The sequence below is a fragment of the Colletotrichum aenigma genome (genome assembly GCF_013390185.1).
Source record: "Colletotrichum aenigma strain Cg56 chromosome Unknown KSG_Cg56_contig02, whole genome shotgun sequence".
Taxonomy (NCBI): domain Eukaryota; kingdom Fungi; phylum Ascomycota; class Sordariomycetes; order Glomerellales; family Glomerellaceae; genus Colletotrichum; species Colletotrichum aenigma.
In genome coordinates, this window is record NW_023500908.1 from 633,369 (window position 1) to 648,155 (window position 14,787).

Sequence of the window (14,787 nt, forward strand, 5' to 3'; positions counted from 1 at the left end):
GGGCAAAATTAAATTGATTGCACTTGCGGCAGCGCTGGTGGTAATTACTAGGAAAGGTTGAATAAACGGCAACTTACGCTCATAGAGGAACAACTTTTTGTTCAGATTGACATGAAGATAGAATAACACTCTTACAAGCTGTTGTCCAAATTAAGCTCTTTAGTCAAAGAGGGTATGTTGGGCGCGAGTCAGCGCCTTCCTGCATACTCTGGGACAAGGCGAAGCCAAGGCGGCTGATACCGACAGCGTGAGATCAGGGGGCTCACGTCGCTGCAATTATTACTCGTGAGGAGCTTTTCAGTGTGAGTACAATTTCTAGAACTACATGCCCTCGAAAACAAGATGCCTGCATACTATGCTGGGTACTAGTACAGAGCGCACATTTGGGCAATAATAAGTTGATGACTGTGCTGGCTCGTCGTCACAGCAAGTTGTAAAGAACACAGTAGATGCCGTAGGTAATTTGTCCTTAACTAAAGTTCGCGTTAAATTCTAGCCTAACAGGATGTTCCATCTTCACAATGTGACGAAATAGATCAAGTTTGATTGACATTCGTGATTCAGAATGCATGTCTAACAACCACGCTATTGGTGATATGGATAGAAGTAATACTCACATTTTCGACCTTTGGATGCAAAGGCATATGATACAATGAATATCGTGATTCGAAAGACAGATTGACTATTCGTTCACTCCACGACATCGGTTTAGGAGACGTATGATTGCATGTTTGACCCGAGATCTTTATATTACAATCCTCGCTACGCCATGCAACTCTCGCTTCTGTCTACAATATTTCATTGTCGATCCTCTACTTCTTCGCCGGGTTCCTGGGATCATCCACAGCCTTCTCGACGGTGCCCGCAATGCCGCCCTTACTGGCGTTAAATTGGCTTCCAATGGCACCGTCCTTGGACAAGGGACCACCAATCTTCTCGCCTGTATTCTTATCGGTCAATAGGCTCGTGGTAAGTGATGCTGCTTTCTTACCAATCTGGCCGATGTTACCATCGGGGTTGAATTGCTTGCCAATGGCGCCCTCAGATGAGATGATGCTAGGCTTGGAGGGACTTGTGTCCTTCTTCTCGCCAGCGGCGGAGGCAGCGTTGTGAATGGGGTTGTTGGAGGCCATTTTGAATTGTTTTAAGAATTCGATGTTGACTTGAGATTCAATTTGAGCGGTGTGATGTGATGCTAAGCAGGTACGAATGTGTTAACAGTTCCCAGGGACACTCCAAGATCATATAAACAGATTTCCTGTATCCTACAAGAGAGCATCTGCTTCTGATGCGCGTCATCTTTGACGTACTGTCCGTCTGTATGTGGTGATGACGCCTTGATCGCTCGGAGAATGATGACATCATCAGATCGAGTTCACAACCACAATCCTCTCGGGACCGACTTAGAGCTGCCCAGAACTAAGGCCATACGCTAATTCTGACGGAGTCGGAGAAACCGCCGCATGCAGGAATGTCCATCCCATATTTCTTTTTTCAAAAGCACGTGCATCCTGATGCGTCTTCTTCAAGAGTTCAGGAACGGGATTAGTGCCCCGCCAAAAGCCGAGACACTCGTCAATGATGATTTCCAATGATCTCAATAGTGCGCTCGATTTCGTGGCGAGCGGCCTTTGAGATTATTGCACAATTGAGGAAAGAATTGTGTAATGCTCTCGGTTGGCGTGTTTCATAATACATTTTCTAAGCTGCTCTAGGAGTGATCCTGAAGGGAGTCTGCCGGCGCTGGTCGAGCAGCACTCCAGGACATCGACTGCGTCTCATCTACGTATGCACTGTTACGTCCTTGTGGCTGTGTATGCTCAGGTGCAAGGTGCATTCTGAAATCTCGGGGTTCAAGTTTGCCCGAAGGGCAGGGAAACCATCCGTGAACGCGATGATGCCCTGCAGAGACGTTTCACCAAGCTGTCGCCTGCCGGAGTTCCTCCGTAGGTCATCTGCCAGTTCATGATGGCTACTTCACATGAATGCGAAGCACGAGGACCCGAGCCATGAGGCTTGCCTCTGGCCTCCATCGGCCCTGTGCGGCAAACATTCCATTCGAGTGAATCCAGGAACGGTTCTTGCAAAACCAAGGACACTCTCCGGCCCCTGCATCAGAACATCCTCCTCGGCGGGTCGTCAACACACGAGATCCTGTGAACCAGTCGTTGGCAGCTCCCTTGCCGACCAAAAGTTCACAGATGGAGCCGATGGGATAGCCGGAATACCCACCGTGCCAGCCCAAAATCCAACTCTGAGAGACCCCGGTCAGCATCTCCAGGTCGCATTGCTGCCCTCCGATATTCTCCCTCCCACAAGGAAATCATTTCCTCTCCTGTCTTCTTCTTCTACCTTGCAAGATGAGACGACGCAAGTTGTAGCCGCGTGATCATCGCAGCATGACAGTTCTAGAACAGCAATTGCCGGGCAGAAAATTCCCAAGAGATAAAGTTTCGCGCTTCCCCAGAACATGAAAACCAGGCTAGCGAGGATCCCCTGCTCTCGGCAGTCCACTGATCTCAGGACAACATGCCTGGGCGAACTCTCACGGTTGTACCTGTGGCAGGACGCCATCTCAACGACGACCGTACAAACGTACAGAAATGATAAACACAAATACCGTCCATTCTCAAGTTGAATGCTCTCAGAGGCACATTGCTTGTGGTGGGTGATGGCGGCATCCCTACGAGGACGCGGGACCAAGGCAGCAAAGGAGGGGCCACTTTCCGATCTCAGAAATATCCACCTCTCTCGCAACATGCATCCCGGCCCCTGCCCTTGCTTCTTCTTCGCTGGCTTCTTGCTCAACCTGGCACCAACAGCGACAAAAGTACGGATACGGTTCCACCCTGCCCCGACATTGGTATATGCAACCTCGTACGATGTCTGCAGGACTGGGAACTTGGAAATGCGACCTGGTGTTGGTCACCGAGTTGCAGAATTTGCTACGCGATGTTGGCATGGGTTCGACGGGTTTGGGGCGAAGAAGACAAAATCTTTTTTGGTGTTTGGCTGTCATTTTCTTGCATGGACGAACTGGATTTCCTCAGACGAGTCAGTAGTCGAGTTGTGCAGGTTGCGGCGCCTCGGATGGTGCAAACTACGCTTCATCATTCTCGTAACTATCTCAACCGTCGTATCTAAGTCCCGTGACAATCTAATTAATGATTAATAGCCCGTGGCTGTAGTTCCAAGCGTGGCTTGGACTATCTCTTGTGATGCAATAATCGTAGAAACACCTCACGACCTGTTGGAATACAAGTCATCATCCTTCTCCGCCGGCGCATCAATGTGCATGTTAAACTCGTTCTCGAGCTCCACCAGGAAGAAAGCCCCTAAATGATTGACATTAGCGCACGTGAATCAATAGTTTAGATGGGATTGCAACGGACCAATGGCAGCGGCCACGGTGATGGACCCGGCCGCGATCCAAACGAAGCGAAAGCCGAGGCTGTACGTCTTCAGCAGAGCACCCGCTCCGGCCTGGATGATGTCGACTGTGACGCCCTCGACCTGCGCCAGCCCGGCAGTGTCTTGCGCGGCCAGGAGGCCGATGAACTGCGGCAGAGATGTCTGGGGAAGGCCGAGCGGGAGGACGGCGGCGGCGATGTTGGTTCCCATGTGTGACATTTGGTCCGTGAAGATCGCGTTGTCTATAACAGTGCATGTTAGCAACCCCTTCAACTTCAAGTTGTTGCGTCTTGCAGACGTATTGGGGGAAACTTACAAACTGCAAGACCAATAGAGCCGCCTAGCGACCTGACCCCAATCATCAAACCGCTTGTGATGGCAATCAGCTCAGGGGGCGTGGACAGTTGCGCTACTGTGACCAGCGTACACAAACAGATTCCGAGACCGATGCCCAGGAACACAGGGTACCCCCAAACAGGCTCTGAGGTTGTCGGCGTCGTCGTCGCCATGCACACAAAGAAGACAATCATGGACACGAACGCGACAACAGTGGGCCAGCGCACGTTTCTCGTCTTGGAGCACCACAGCCCAGCCAAGACGGCCGCGACGCCGTACACGATCATCGTCACGCCGTACCGCAGCCCCGTGCGCAGCGCGTCCGTCTCGTAGAGCACGCCGACCTGGAAGGCGAAGTAGTTGTTCGCCGCGAAGAAGACGAGGCCCTCGACAAAAACGCAGACCAGCGCGATGGGGAAGTTGCGCCCGCGGCGGAAGAGGCCGTGGTGGAACATGCCGTCCGTCTTGAAGCGCGTCTCGTAGAGCGCGAGGGCGGCGCACAGCGCGCAGCCGACGACGAAGGGGGCGACGGTGTGCGCGTCGGTCCAGGGGTACGGATTCTGCGACCACGAGAGGCCCATGCAGAAGAGGACAAGCCCCGAGGAGAGGAGCGCGTAGCCGACCCAGTCGAGCTTGGCGAGCTTCTGCGAGAAGGTGAACTGCGTCTGCTTGGCCGTCTTGGGCGGGTTGTACAGCGCGAGTACGAGCAGCGTGGCGGCAGCGTAGACGGCGGTGGCCATGTACCAGTAGTTGCGGACACCGGCGGCGGCGTTGCCGTTGCGGGTGAGGGCGCCGCCGCCGAGGAGCGCGACGAGGCCGCCGAGGGCGGCGGAGAGGTTGTCAGCGGCCTGGGCCCAGGGGCGGTAGCGGCGCGGGAGGACCTCGGAGGCGACGGCGTGCAGGAGGGGCTGGGCGCCGTAGGAGCAGCCGGTGACGGTGAAGCCTGCGATGGCCATGGCCATGGAGGTGGCGCGGGCGACGACGATGGAGCCGACGATGCCGCAGGCCGTGAGGCCGATGAGGAACCACCGGCGGCCCCAGTAGTCTGCGGCCTGGGAGACGATGGGGGAGAGAACGACGGTCATGATGGCGATTGTGGAGGTCAGCCAGACGCTGTTTGAGCTGTCGCCCAGGACGGCGGCGAGGTTTTGGGTTTGCTTGAGGAGTTGGGAGTGTTAGTTTTTCGATCTCGAGATTTGGTTTAGAAGACGACGTTGGACACGTACTGCTCCTGCGCCGACGACATTGATAAGCTGGGCAAAGTAGATGACACAGACGGCGAAGACCGTCAAGAAAGTCTTTGCATGGAGGTGAGGTATGGGCTCGTTGGCACCCTCGATGCTCTCCTTTGGCTCATCGCGGCTAGAGGGCGCAACTGGGTTTGGTGTTTGGTCGGCGGAGGAAGTCTCCTGGACGTTGTCCGAGACAACTTCCTTCGGCGATGACATTTTGGATGTTTGTTAACGACTGAATCAGAGTTGGTGGTGAGAATGAAAGTTGTGAGGGACGAAGAATCAAGAGAAAGTTGAAGAGTTCACCGAGACGTGGTTGTCGATCAAGAGACTTTGACCAATATCGTTCGTCCCCTTTCCAACCCCGATGAGACTTTGACAACAGGGCTTCAACAACACGCGCATCTGGCAATTGCCAAACTCAGGCTTTTCGCTCACCTCATCGCCCGTTGTATTCTCGTGCGTCGGAGGTTGGACGAAGTGCTCGACAGGGATGCGAACCCTTCTTCCAACCAAGGGGTGGTGTCCAGGACCCCAGAAACGGGTCCATAACCCATGATCCCGGTCATATATCTTCAACGGCGCAGCAACCACCCCGTCTTCTCTGCACAATTCCACTCAGCAACCCCTTCTTCCAGTATGTACCACGGGATGTCTTCTTGTCCCTCCACCAGTTTCAACCAACAAGCTTCCACCCAAGGGCAATACTGCAACACTCCCAGGGCAGCAATTTGCATCCGTAAGGGCTTACGCACGGGCATCCCACCAACCGTCCGATGCGATGCAACACCAAAGTCCCCGCCGTATGCGGCACAGACTGGATCGAATGCTTGTTCACTGAGGCCCGGACGACTGGGTTCGCTGGCCCCCGGCCGACTGGTCCCTGTTCCGCGCAGAATAGCTGCCCCAACAAGGACCCCTTCTGCTGCTTCATGGTCTCCGGACCTTGTCATCTTTGTGAGGGTGAACCCCTCCTCTCCCAGTAGCACACAGGCTGGGACATGCCACCCGTTGACGGGTGCATTCTTGGCTGCAAAGGGCATCGTGGGCCGATGGGGGGCTGAGAGAAGTCAGGTCCATGGCCGTGTCGCTCTCCGGGAACCCCTCCGACATGCAGAGATGGGTTGAGAGCCATATCAACCCGCTTCGGCGATAGTGACACCAAATCAGGTCTTTGGCCCCAAGCGCAGCTTAGCTCTCCCCGTTGGCCAAACTATTTCACGTCGCGCTGGACTAGCCACCTCCCACCCATCGTCTGTGCTGTATACAACGCCAGACCTCGGATCAACCTCCCCTTGGAAAGTTGTGTCGATCAACGACTCTAATTTTCATCCCATCCCACTCGCTTCCCCCGCGCCACAATGGCTCCCCTCAAGATCCTCATCGCCGGTGGCGGCATCGCAGGCCTCTCCGCCGCCGTGGGCCTCCGCCGCGCCGGGCACGAGGTGCACGTCTACGAGCGCTCGGCGCTCAACAACGAGATTGGCGCCGCAATCCACGTGTGCCCCAACGCGGCGCGCGCGCTGCTCGCCTGGGGCCTGGACCCCCTGAAGGCCAAGTTCGTGCTGGTGCGGTGCAGCTTCCGGGCCAAGGGCGACACGCTGGAGAAGTTCCACGTCGGGACTGAGGACTATATTGAAGAGAGGTACGGCGCGCCGTGGTACTTTGCGCATCGGGTTGATTTGCATGAGGAGTTGAAGAGGCTGGCGACGGAGGTTGTTGAGTCGGGGAACGGGACGAACGGCGTGAATGGGCACGCGGAGGGCGGGCTTGGGATGCCTGCCACTGTGCACTTGCAAAGTGAGGTAGTGAAATATGTGAGTCCTCCTTGCGCTCGCCTTGGGGAAGACAAGATTAACATGACTCGCAGGACCCCGAGGGAGCGTCAATAACGCTGGCCTCCGGCGAGGTCGTCACTGGAGATGTCGTCATTGCCGCTGACGGCGTACACACGATTGGCGTGGAAGCTGCCCTCGGCCACTCCAACCCGGCGGTGCCGCAAGGCCATTACAACTTTTGCTTCCGCTTCCTCATCCCGGCCGCGGATATCGAGGCGGATCCGATGACCAAGTTCTGGACTGAAGGCGACGATGGACGGATGAAGTTCCTGGTGGGAGACAAGAAGCGTCTCGTTTCCTACCCTTGCAGAAAGTGAGTGGGATATTCTGAGATAACAAATATCAGTAGACGGAGGGAATAGAGCGCTGACTTTGCGCAGCAACGAGGAGCACAACTTTGTGGCCATCTTCCACAACGATGACATCGAGTCTACCAAGAAGGAAGACTGGCATGCGTCTGTGGGCAAGGAGAAGCTTCTCGAGAGATATTCTGACTTCCACCCGAGTGTGCTTGCCATCTTGGAGTAAGCGATCCCTCTGACTCTGCACCAGGGACTTGGAAACTGACATCCTCATAGCAAGGCCACCGAGGTGAAGCAGTGGGCTTTGCTGTACCGAGCCCCCATTCCTTCATGGACGAAGGGAAAGATGACTTTGGCGGGCGACGCTGCCCATCCCATGTTGCCGCGTAAGTAGCAACCGTACTAAGGATGCACGGAACAGAGACTGACGGACAGCAACAGACCAGGGCCAAGGAGGAGCCCAGGGCATCGAGGACGGAGTGGCCCTCGGCATCGCACTTGCCTCTGCCGAATCCAAAGACGTCGAGACCAGGCTGCGCGTGTACGAAGACATCCGCAGAAACCGCGCCAGTGTCATGCAGATTTTCAGCAACGCGGGCCAGGAAGAGCCGGAGCTCATCCGGGAGGAAGCGTCCAAGTTTATCCCAGCAGACAGGGTGCCGAGTAAGTTGAGCCACAAGCCTCCGCTAGTTGGAGCAGCGGACAAAACCATTCTGACTCATATTGCAGAAAACCCCGAGGAGTTCTTTGCATACAATTTTGGATACGACATCATCCGAGACAGTGTCCAGCAGGTACAAAAGGTAGACGCGTCGTTTGAGCTCCCGGCGTCGTTCTTCCAGAATGCGCCCGGAAAGGGTGTTTATCCGTGAGAATTGGTCGGAATGCAAGCGTGGACATAATGATGTCGCAAGGTTAAGGTTCTTGCCGAGCGGTGTGGTGCATTAGACGATGTCCTCGGATACCACGAGGCCTGGGCGGAGACCACTTGGGAGGCTTTTCGTCTGTCAAACTTCTGGCCGTCCCGCCCGTCTGATTCAAGTAATAGTAACATGCTATATAGGAGTCAATTCAGAGTACAGGAACGGTAGAAGTCTTCCAGAAATGCAGATCAAATGCCTGGTGCAGTGGGTTGGCCCAAAGAAACATTGCCTGGGCCTCAAACTTACCTCAGTATGGTAGGTACCTCGTACAGACTTTTCTGCCGCTATCGGGCGAAACACGGCACCGGCAATCACAGATCAGAGCGTATCCAGTCCTTATCCAAGATAGGTACCCCGCGGTGTCGGAATCATCGGCCGTCAGTGAGGCGTGGAGGGGGAGGGGGAGGGGAAGAAGTTGGCAGTGGAAAGGCGGTCAGCTCAGCGCAGCGCAAACGGCGGCGGGAGGCAGGCGGCACCTCAGGCGGCAGGCGGGCGCCAAGCAGCGCCATGCATCGTGGCTGCGGCTATCCGGATGCGGCTCCACCACGCCATGCAGCTGCTGAGCTTCACCACTGGCGGCACTGGACACTTGTCAGTGCAGTACCTCCAGCACCTCCCCCGCCAATCGCTCTAGCCAGGGCGGGGTTCTTCTCAGGCCTTCTGAGCTGCAGCTAGCTGAGTCCAGTTCAGTGAGCTGTCTCTGAAGCTGCAGCGTCGACTCACCAAGGCACTGTTGCAGTCTGCAGCGAGGCCTGGAGCCACCTCGGGCACGAATCTCTCTTCTTTTTTTCCGTCTTTCCCAGATACCCGCCTGCCGTACCTTATCTTGGTGAAGTCCCTTAGGTAAGACTGAAAAGACAGCCGAAGCGGACCACCTCACCGAAACTCTGCAAAACTCAATCTTCAGAGAAAGAGACACCCTGCCCCTCACTCTCGTTCACTCATTCCTCGGCAGACAGCATTCCTCAGAAGCTTCTTCTGGACAGCTTCGACACACGGACGCACACTCAGACACCCGACACAAAAGACAAGGAAGAACGCACACGCCCACACGCCCCAAATCGCCGAAAATGGGTAGAGAAGACCCCTACGGCTACCCATCATCATCTTCCCGCCGGGACTCGAAATGGGATGATAGCGAGGACTCTCTCAGGCCCTCCGCCCGCGGCCAGGACTCTTCCTCGTCCTCCTCCAGACCCCGCTCGAGATCACGCTCCGGGACACGCTCGACAAAGACGCATAAATCCTCAAAATCCTCCAAGTCTTCCCGATCCTCGAAGGCCCCCGAGGTCGTCTCCAAGCCCTCCAAAACCCCTAAAGATCCCCGCGACATGCCTCGCAAACGCAAGTCAACCGGGGGTGAGACCTCGTCCACCACCGCGGCGGCCACGAGCACGAGCACGAGCACCGAGATCGCCAGTACCAAAAACACCAGCAGCGGCAGCACCTTTGGTGTCTCCCCGGCCGGTCTCTTGAGCAACCTCTCGTCTGCATACAGCGTCTTCCAGGCCCTCCCGAACCTCTCAAACCTCACCGGCGGCGGTTCTGCTGCTCCCACGAACCCCAATGGCACCCCCATGACCACCTCCTCCTTCGAGCTCGCCCTCCCCGACACGCCCGTCACGAACCTCCTCAACCCCTCCAATCTCCGCTTCCCCAACTCCCAGGACGTCCTCCATGCCCGCCTGTCCACGAACCTCCCCCGCCACGGCAACGCCTACGTGATCCTCCTCGTCGGCACCCTCCTCACCTCCCACTGGCTCGTCCTCGCCGCCCTCTTCGGCGTCGTCAAGGGCGGCCTCTTCCTCCAGTCCTACAACGGCCGCGACATTGCCCGCGACCTCGGCGTCCGCAAATACGCCTCGTCCCAGCAGCTCATGACGGGCTTCGCCGCCGCCGCCGCCTTCGTCGCCCTCTGGGCCTTCTCCTCCATCTTCGGCGTCGTCCTCACCATCGTAAAGGTCGCCGCCCTCGTCTGCGTCCACGCCGCCTTCTTCGACATCGACGCCGCCCCCAAGGGCCGCCCCATCCACAGAGTCCCCAGCGGACCTGTTCCTACCACACAAGGCGTGCTGAGGCCCGCGGGAACTTCTGCCCTCACGCCGCAGAACGCCGTCGCCTGGGCCGGCCAGCAGATCCGCTCCGTCAGCGAGGGCAACCTCAACCTCAGCGCCGCCGCCGCGCAGGCCAACGGCTGGTTCGCGGGCGAGGGCTTCGTCGAGGGCGACCGCGAGGAGTTCGTGGCCATGCCGCGGCCACCGCGGTCGTCCGGGTCGTTTGACCAGTTCACGCCACGCAGCGAGGAGGGCGGCGTGGAGGAGATCCCGCGGCCGTGGGGCTACCACGAAAACGCGAGGCCGCAGAGCTACGTCGCGGGAAGGTCATACTAGAAATTCACAGACGACATCACGAGAAAGAAAAAAAAGGGGGGGAAGAAGCATATCTCAGAGTTACGGCATTCTCTGGTTTCATTGACGTTGGACGGTTTTTCATGGGAATGTGGAAGCTAAGATTGGCGCTAGACAAAAATAGAAGCTTGCTGTCCCAAGCCATTCCCTGGTTGAAAATGTTTCCGAGTTCACGAAACATTGCACAATGGTTCCTTCCCACGCGGATCACCCGCGATTGACCTTGCTGCAGGCATGAATTTGTCAAGTCGTCACAATTAGGCAGGCGATCTTCACGGAGTTTTTCGCGGTGGGGAGGGGGGAATTGGTAATGTCACGATGTTTCTTGCCCGATCGCGTGACCTCGCGTCACCTACGCGTAGACTACCTCCACCACATAACCAATTCAGATGGGAGAAGTCTTCTTCCTCACGACCAGGGACAGTACCCCAGCGCGCAATGAAAAAGAGAAAAAGCCTGTCAGACGTCCATCGACACCCACCCCGCCGGCGCGCCACAAGGGCAAGACCGCAGACGGGGACGAGATCATCACCGCTCTCTATACAGCCTGCGAACGAATCGCCGACCGCCATCCTTACGGACAGGTCGAGAGCAACCGAGTTCTTCACTCTAGGGTGAAGAGGATATCAATCATCAACCAGGGTGGGATCTGTGGCTCCTGTAGGGAACCAAGAGTAGGTCGAATACTATAGAAATGATTCTCTGAAGTATTGTCGACATGAAGAAAGAAGAAGAAAGAAAATCCTAAGACAGCCGGAGGGAAGAGAGGTTTATATAGAGGATGGGAGAGGAGGGGTGTGGGGCGGGTGTGTGCCGCGATCAGTAGATTTTTCGGCCAATGAGAATTCGGGGGTTGGTGGGTGGGTGCGGTGGGTACGTACTTGGTGCTGCCTGAAAAGTCTGCATCGTGGTGAAAGAGCGGGTTTAGGGAGCGTGCTGGGTTGAAATTTTTGAGGCATCCAGGCAGAAGAAAATTTTCACTCTTGCAACTTGGGATTTGGGTGGGAGAGTGCGTGAGTTGATGCTGCTGGATGGAATGGACGCGACGGCTGCTGTGCTTGATGCTTTCTTGGGTGCTGCTGGGAATAGTCACGGCTGCGATTCGGATGGCCTCGTCAGTTTAAAAGGGGATCAAGCGTCTGGAGGCTAGTCTGTTCTTCACGCAATGAGCGACTATCTTTTTCCCGTCTGTATCATTATCTGTCCCAAAAGCATCAGAGTCTTCCGCAGTATCACATTGTCGGAATCCATATGGACGAGATTGCCTCGGCGTCCTTCCTCCACTCTGTCTGCCTAATCGAGCTTGGTATTCATGCTTCGTATTGCAGTTGTTGATTTGCGAGCTCCTTGTGTTGGCGCCGTACCTGGTGTTCCCGGCACGTTACCCACCCACAAAATCAGCATCAGGAACCTCAACACGAAAAGACGTATCCACAATGCCAAGCCCAGAGACATTCCCTCCGCCAGCCGGCGAATTCTTCAAGCTCTACATGCATCCGTCCAACAGCGACAAAGACAAGAACGCCATGATTAACATGTATCAGCTCTATGATTCCTACCACCGGTGTGCGAATCTAGGTGTTACGTATGCTCAGGGGTCGTGGGGCTACACAAATGAGCCTCCTACCTTAACATTCACCAGATTTCCACTCAACTGATACATCCCCTTTAGTACTACGCACCGCGTATTTGGAGGAATCCAACGCCTTATGGCAAGAAGTCCTTGAAAAAATGAAGCGATGGGTAACACAGTATTTAGTCTATGTTGACTATCTGAGGGGTAATAAGTCCGACGCCTCAGTTACTAAGGAAATTGCGCGACGTTTCGCCGTGGACGTTGTTGAGGACCAGGGCGGGTATTCAAAAGCACTAAAGCACTATCTCAACCTTACGGGCGCGAGCCAGCAAGACATCAAGTCGCTCGTCGAGATTTTCGAGACATGGCGTGGTAACACTCTCGGCGATGTCGACATGGAAACCAACAGCCGTTATAAACCCCGGTTCTGCGACCTTCTAGTCATCGACGAAGGTTCGCTCCGCTCGCTCGCTGCACTCCCCGAGGAGACGCCGCACTTGGAGCCAGTGAGTCGTGCCGAAAGAATGGTAGGTCCCCAATTACTTTGTAACTACGGTCTACATTGACACGATTGATAGGCCCGGAATGTGCTGTATGAGAATTCCTACGTCTGGCTCATAGACTCGCGCGCCGCGAAACGCTTCCAGGGCGTTGAGGAACCGGTCAACTACGATGGGTGCATGAAGCTGAGTGTAGGTGATATCTATGAAGCGTGCTTTGAGAGGGTCGCGAGATTTGAAGACTTGGACCGGGTTTTTGAGCGTGAAGAGAAGGCTGGAGAAAAGTGGTATTCCCCGCGATAACAGCCTTCATTACTACGATATTGCAGGTTAGGTTGTTTTCTTGTGTTATATTTCCATCCACGAATTTCAGGGTTCGGTAACCCAATACAGCACGGGCATATATCTCTGCTTTGAGGTTGGTTCCAGGATCGCAACACTGTCCTCTGTTCTGCATAGTTTTTAGAGGTGGATGGTCTGGCCGATTTTGAGAGATGCTACTCGTGTAGTTATGATCACGGCACCGAGGTCCCGTTGTGACCCATCATGGCATTCTCCAAGCCGGACTCTATCAGCCATCCAGTGAGACGCGAGCCACCGGCTACAGTACCTTTAAAAAGATCTATCGCTGTGGGTTCCTGAATCTTTCGGCAAGCAAGTCGAACTTTTGCAAGGTGTGAGCTTCTCAAACTTCCCAGTCCTGCTACCAAGACATGGTGATAGTCCAGGCATGTGCGACATACAACCTGGAATATGGGTTATAAAGACGGTCTCTCTCTCTCCCCGCTTCGGAGTGTCAATATGCCTCATCTTTTTCCATTTATTCGGGGAGACGTTCTCATTCTTGCTTTAGATCATCAACGTGATTCTTGCTTGGCAGGCATGTGTGAACGCCGGTCGATAGCATCACTGTCGCAGATTTGGACTGAACTTTTCAGACATTGGTCATATTTGCCTCTTTAACAAATTCCCCGCTCAGATTGATGCCTCAAACATATATCCAGCACTCTAAAAACATCAGGATATGAATGACTAAGGGCATGCCTCAGTGGTCTTACAATTGGCTGGTCATGGGGGGTTATGGTCTCCGATCCTACCCGCGCCAGCAACGCGACGAAGACCATTCATGGCTTTGGCAACACAGAACCTTACTTTGGTATAAATACATGCATTTTCTGTCATCCTGGTGATTTTTCCAGAGGCGGCGATCAACAAGTGGCGGTTAACCTGCACCAGGGATCTACCCAACAACGCTAATCACGAGATATCACTTGATTGCTCAGTTGCTGGCTGGCATGAAGTCAGCATTTGTCGCTTTGCTTGACTCTGCTCGTGCAGTTTCTCCTTGGCCGTGTATTCAAATCGAATATGCAGACAAGCGGTCTTGGGAGTGTTCCATATCAAGTTAGCATCCCATGGATTGACGTGGATGCACTGGGTTCACGGCAGCAATTTCGACCGTAACATGTCCTACTGCCCCTTCAGCGACCTTTCCGTGAGACAATTATCTTCGAAGAATCTCTCCATTTAGGCATACAAATGGTGCATATTGCCTTCGATACAGCGCCCTGGACCCTCCTGGTGTTGTGTTCGTGTCCGCGCTATCGCAGTGTTTCATAAGACATGCTTGATGGTATGGCAGTCAACAAGGTGCGCCTCCAGGCGGCAAACTGCGAAGAAAAAAGTTAGAAGGGAAGAAGGATTCAGAGGTATATATATATATATATATATGCGACACTGATTTTCTGAGAACTGTGCAGCACGACGAAATGTAAGGCTTCTGGTATGTTTTCAACACGGCCTTTGAGGTGGAGGCAACGTGCCGGTCATGTGCTCTTGTCATATTATCCGATTCAGGTGACAATCCACTTAAAAAACCACGACATATCGTTGCTGGTATTGTCTTTCATCTACGGCTTTGTATTCAGAGAGGAAACGCTGCAGAAAAGACTTCTTCTATGTCGACGTGTCATGTTATGACCTGTATTGAGTAAGCTGCAACGTGAGAAGGTAGATTTTCTATCTTTTTCCGGTTTCGTCGCCAGTTGCCTCACTGACAGCTATGATCGCACAGATCGCATCTTGGGAATCCCATCCCACAAAGCTAACATCATCAATAAATAGGGTTCAGCATAACGCCTCGTGGTACCCTTCTATGCAAAAGCTTTTAACGACTTCGAAACCAACAAAGTCCAGCACACCCACAGAGGAATAGCTCTGCACGAAACATCCAGCATGAAAGCTGGGGCATGAAATATGAT

General features: G+C 54.5%; 5 protein-coding genes across 5 annotated transcripts; 3 read left to right on the plus strand and 2 right to left on the minus strand.

Moving 5' to 3' along the window:
* Window positions 1–812: 812 nt before the first annotated feature.
* CGCA056_v002207 (uncharacterized protein) lies at window positions 813–1,133 on the minus strand (the record flags this gene model as incomplete). Its single annotated transcript, XM_037317466.1, has 2 exons — window positions 813–940; window positions 992–1,133. The coding sequence occupies 2 exons, from the start codon at window positions 1,131–1,133 to the stop codon at window positions 813–815; spliced, it is 270 nt and encodes an 89-aa protein (XP_037182944.1).
* Window positions 1,134–3,240: 2,107 nt separating this feature from the next.
* Window positions 3,241–5,195, minus strand: FUS6-5 (Efflux pump FUS6; the record flags this gene model as incomplete). The annotated part of the gene is made up of 4 exons (XM_037317467.1): window positions 3,241–3,335; window positions 3,393–3,653; window positions 3,728–4,904; window positions 4,974–5,195. 4 exons carry the CDS (start codon window positions 5,193–5,195, stop codon window positions 3,241–3,243), a joined length of 1,755 nt encoding a protein of 584 aa, XP_037182489.1.
* A 1,145-nt stretch (window positions 5,196–6,340) lies between these two features.
* Window positions 6,341–7,991, plus strand: OpS4-6 (FAD-dependent monooxygenase OpS4; the record flags this gene model as incomplete). The annotated part of the gene is made up of 6 exons (XM_037317468.1): window positions 6,341–6,796; window positions 6,850–7,130; window positions 7,198–7,341; window positions 7,396–7,505; window positions 7,561–7,782; window positions 7,849–7,991. The coding sequence occupies 6 exons, from the start codon at window positions 6,341–6,343 to the stop codon at window positions 7,989–7,991; spliced, it is 1,356 nt and encodes a 451-aa protein (XP_037183716.1).
* A 1,121-nt stretch (window positions 7,992–9,112) lies between these two features.
* Window positions 9,113–10,432, plus strand: CGCA056_v002210 (uncharacterized protein; the record flags this gene model as incomplete). The annotated part of the gene is made up of 1 exon (XM_037317469.1): window positions 9,113–10,432. The coding sequence occupies one exon, from the start codon at window positions 9,113–9,115 to the stop codon at window positions 10,430–10,432; it is 1,320 nt and encodes a 439-aa protein (XP_037183867.1).
* A 1,454-nt stretch (window positions 10,433–11,886) lies between these two features.
* CGCA056_v002211 (uncharacterized protein) lies at window positions 11,887–12,829 on the plus strand (the record flags this gene model as incomplete). The annotated part of the gene is made up of 3 exons (XM_037317470.1): window positions 11,887–12,016; window positions 12,123–12,553; window positions 12,605–12,829. The coding sequence occupies 3 exons, from the start codon at window positions 11,887–11,889 to the stop codon at window positions 12,827–12,829; spliced, it is 786 nt and encodes a 261-aa protein (XP_037183878.1).
* Window positions 12,830–14,787: the final 1,958 nt, after the last annotated feature.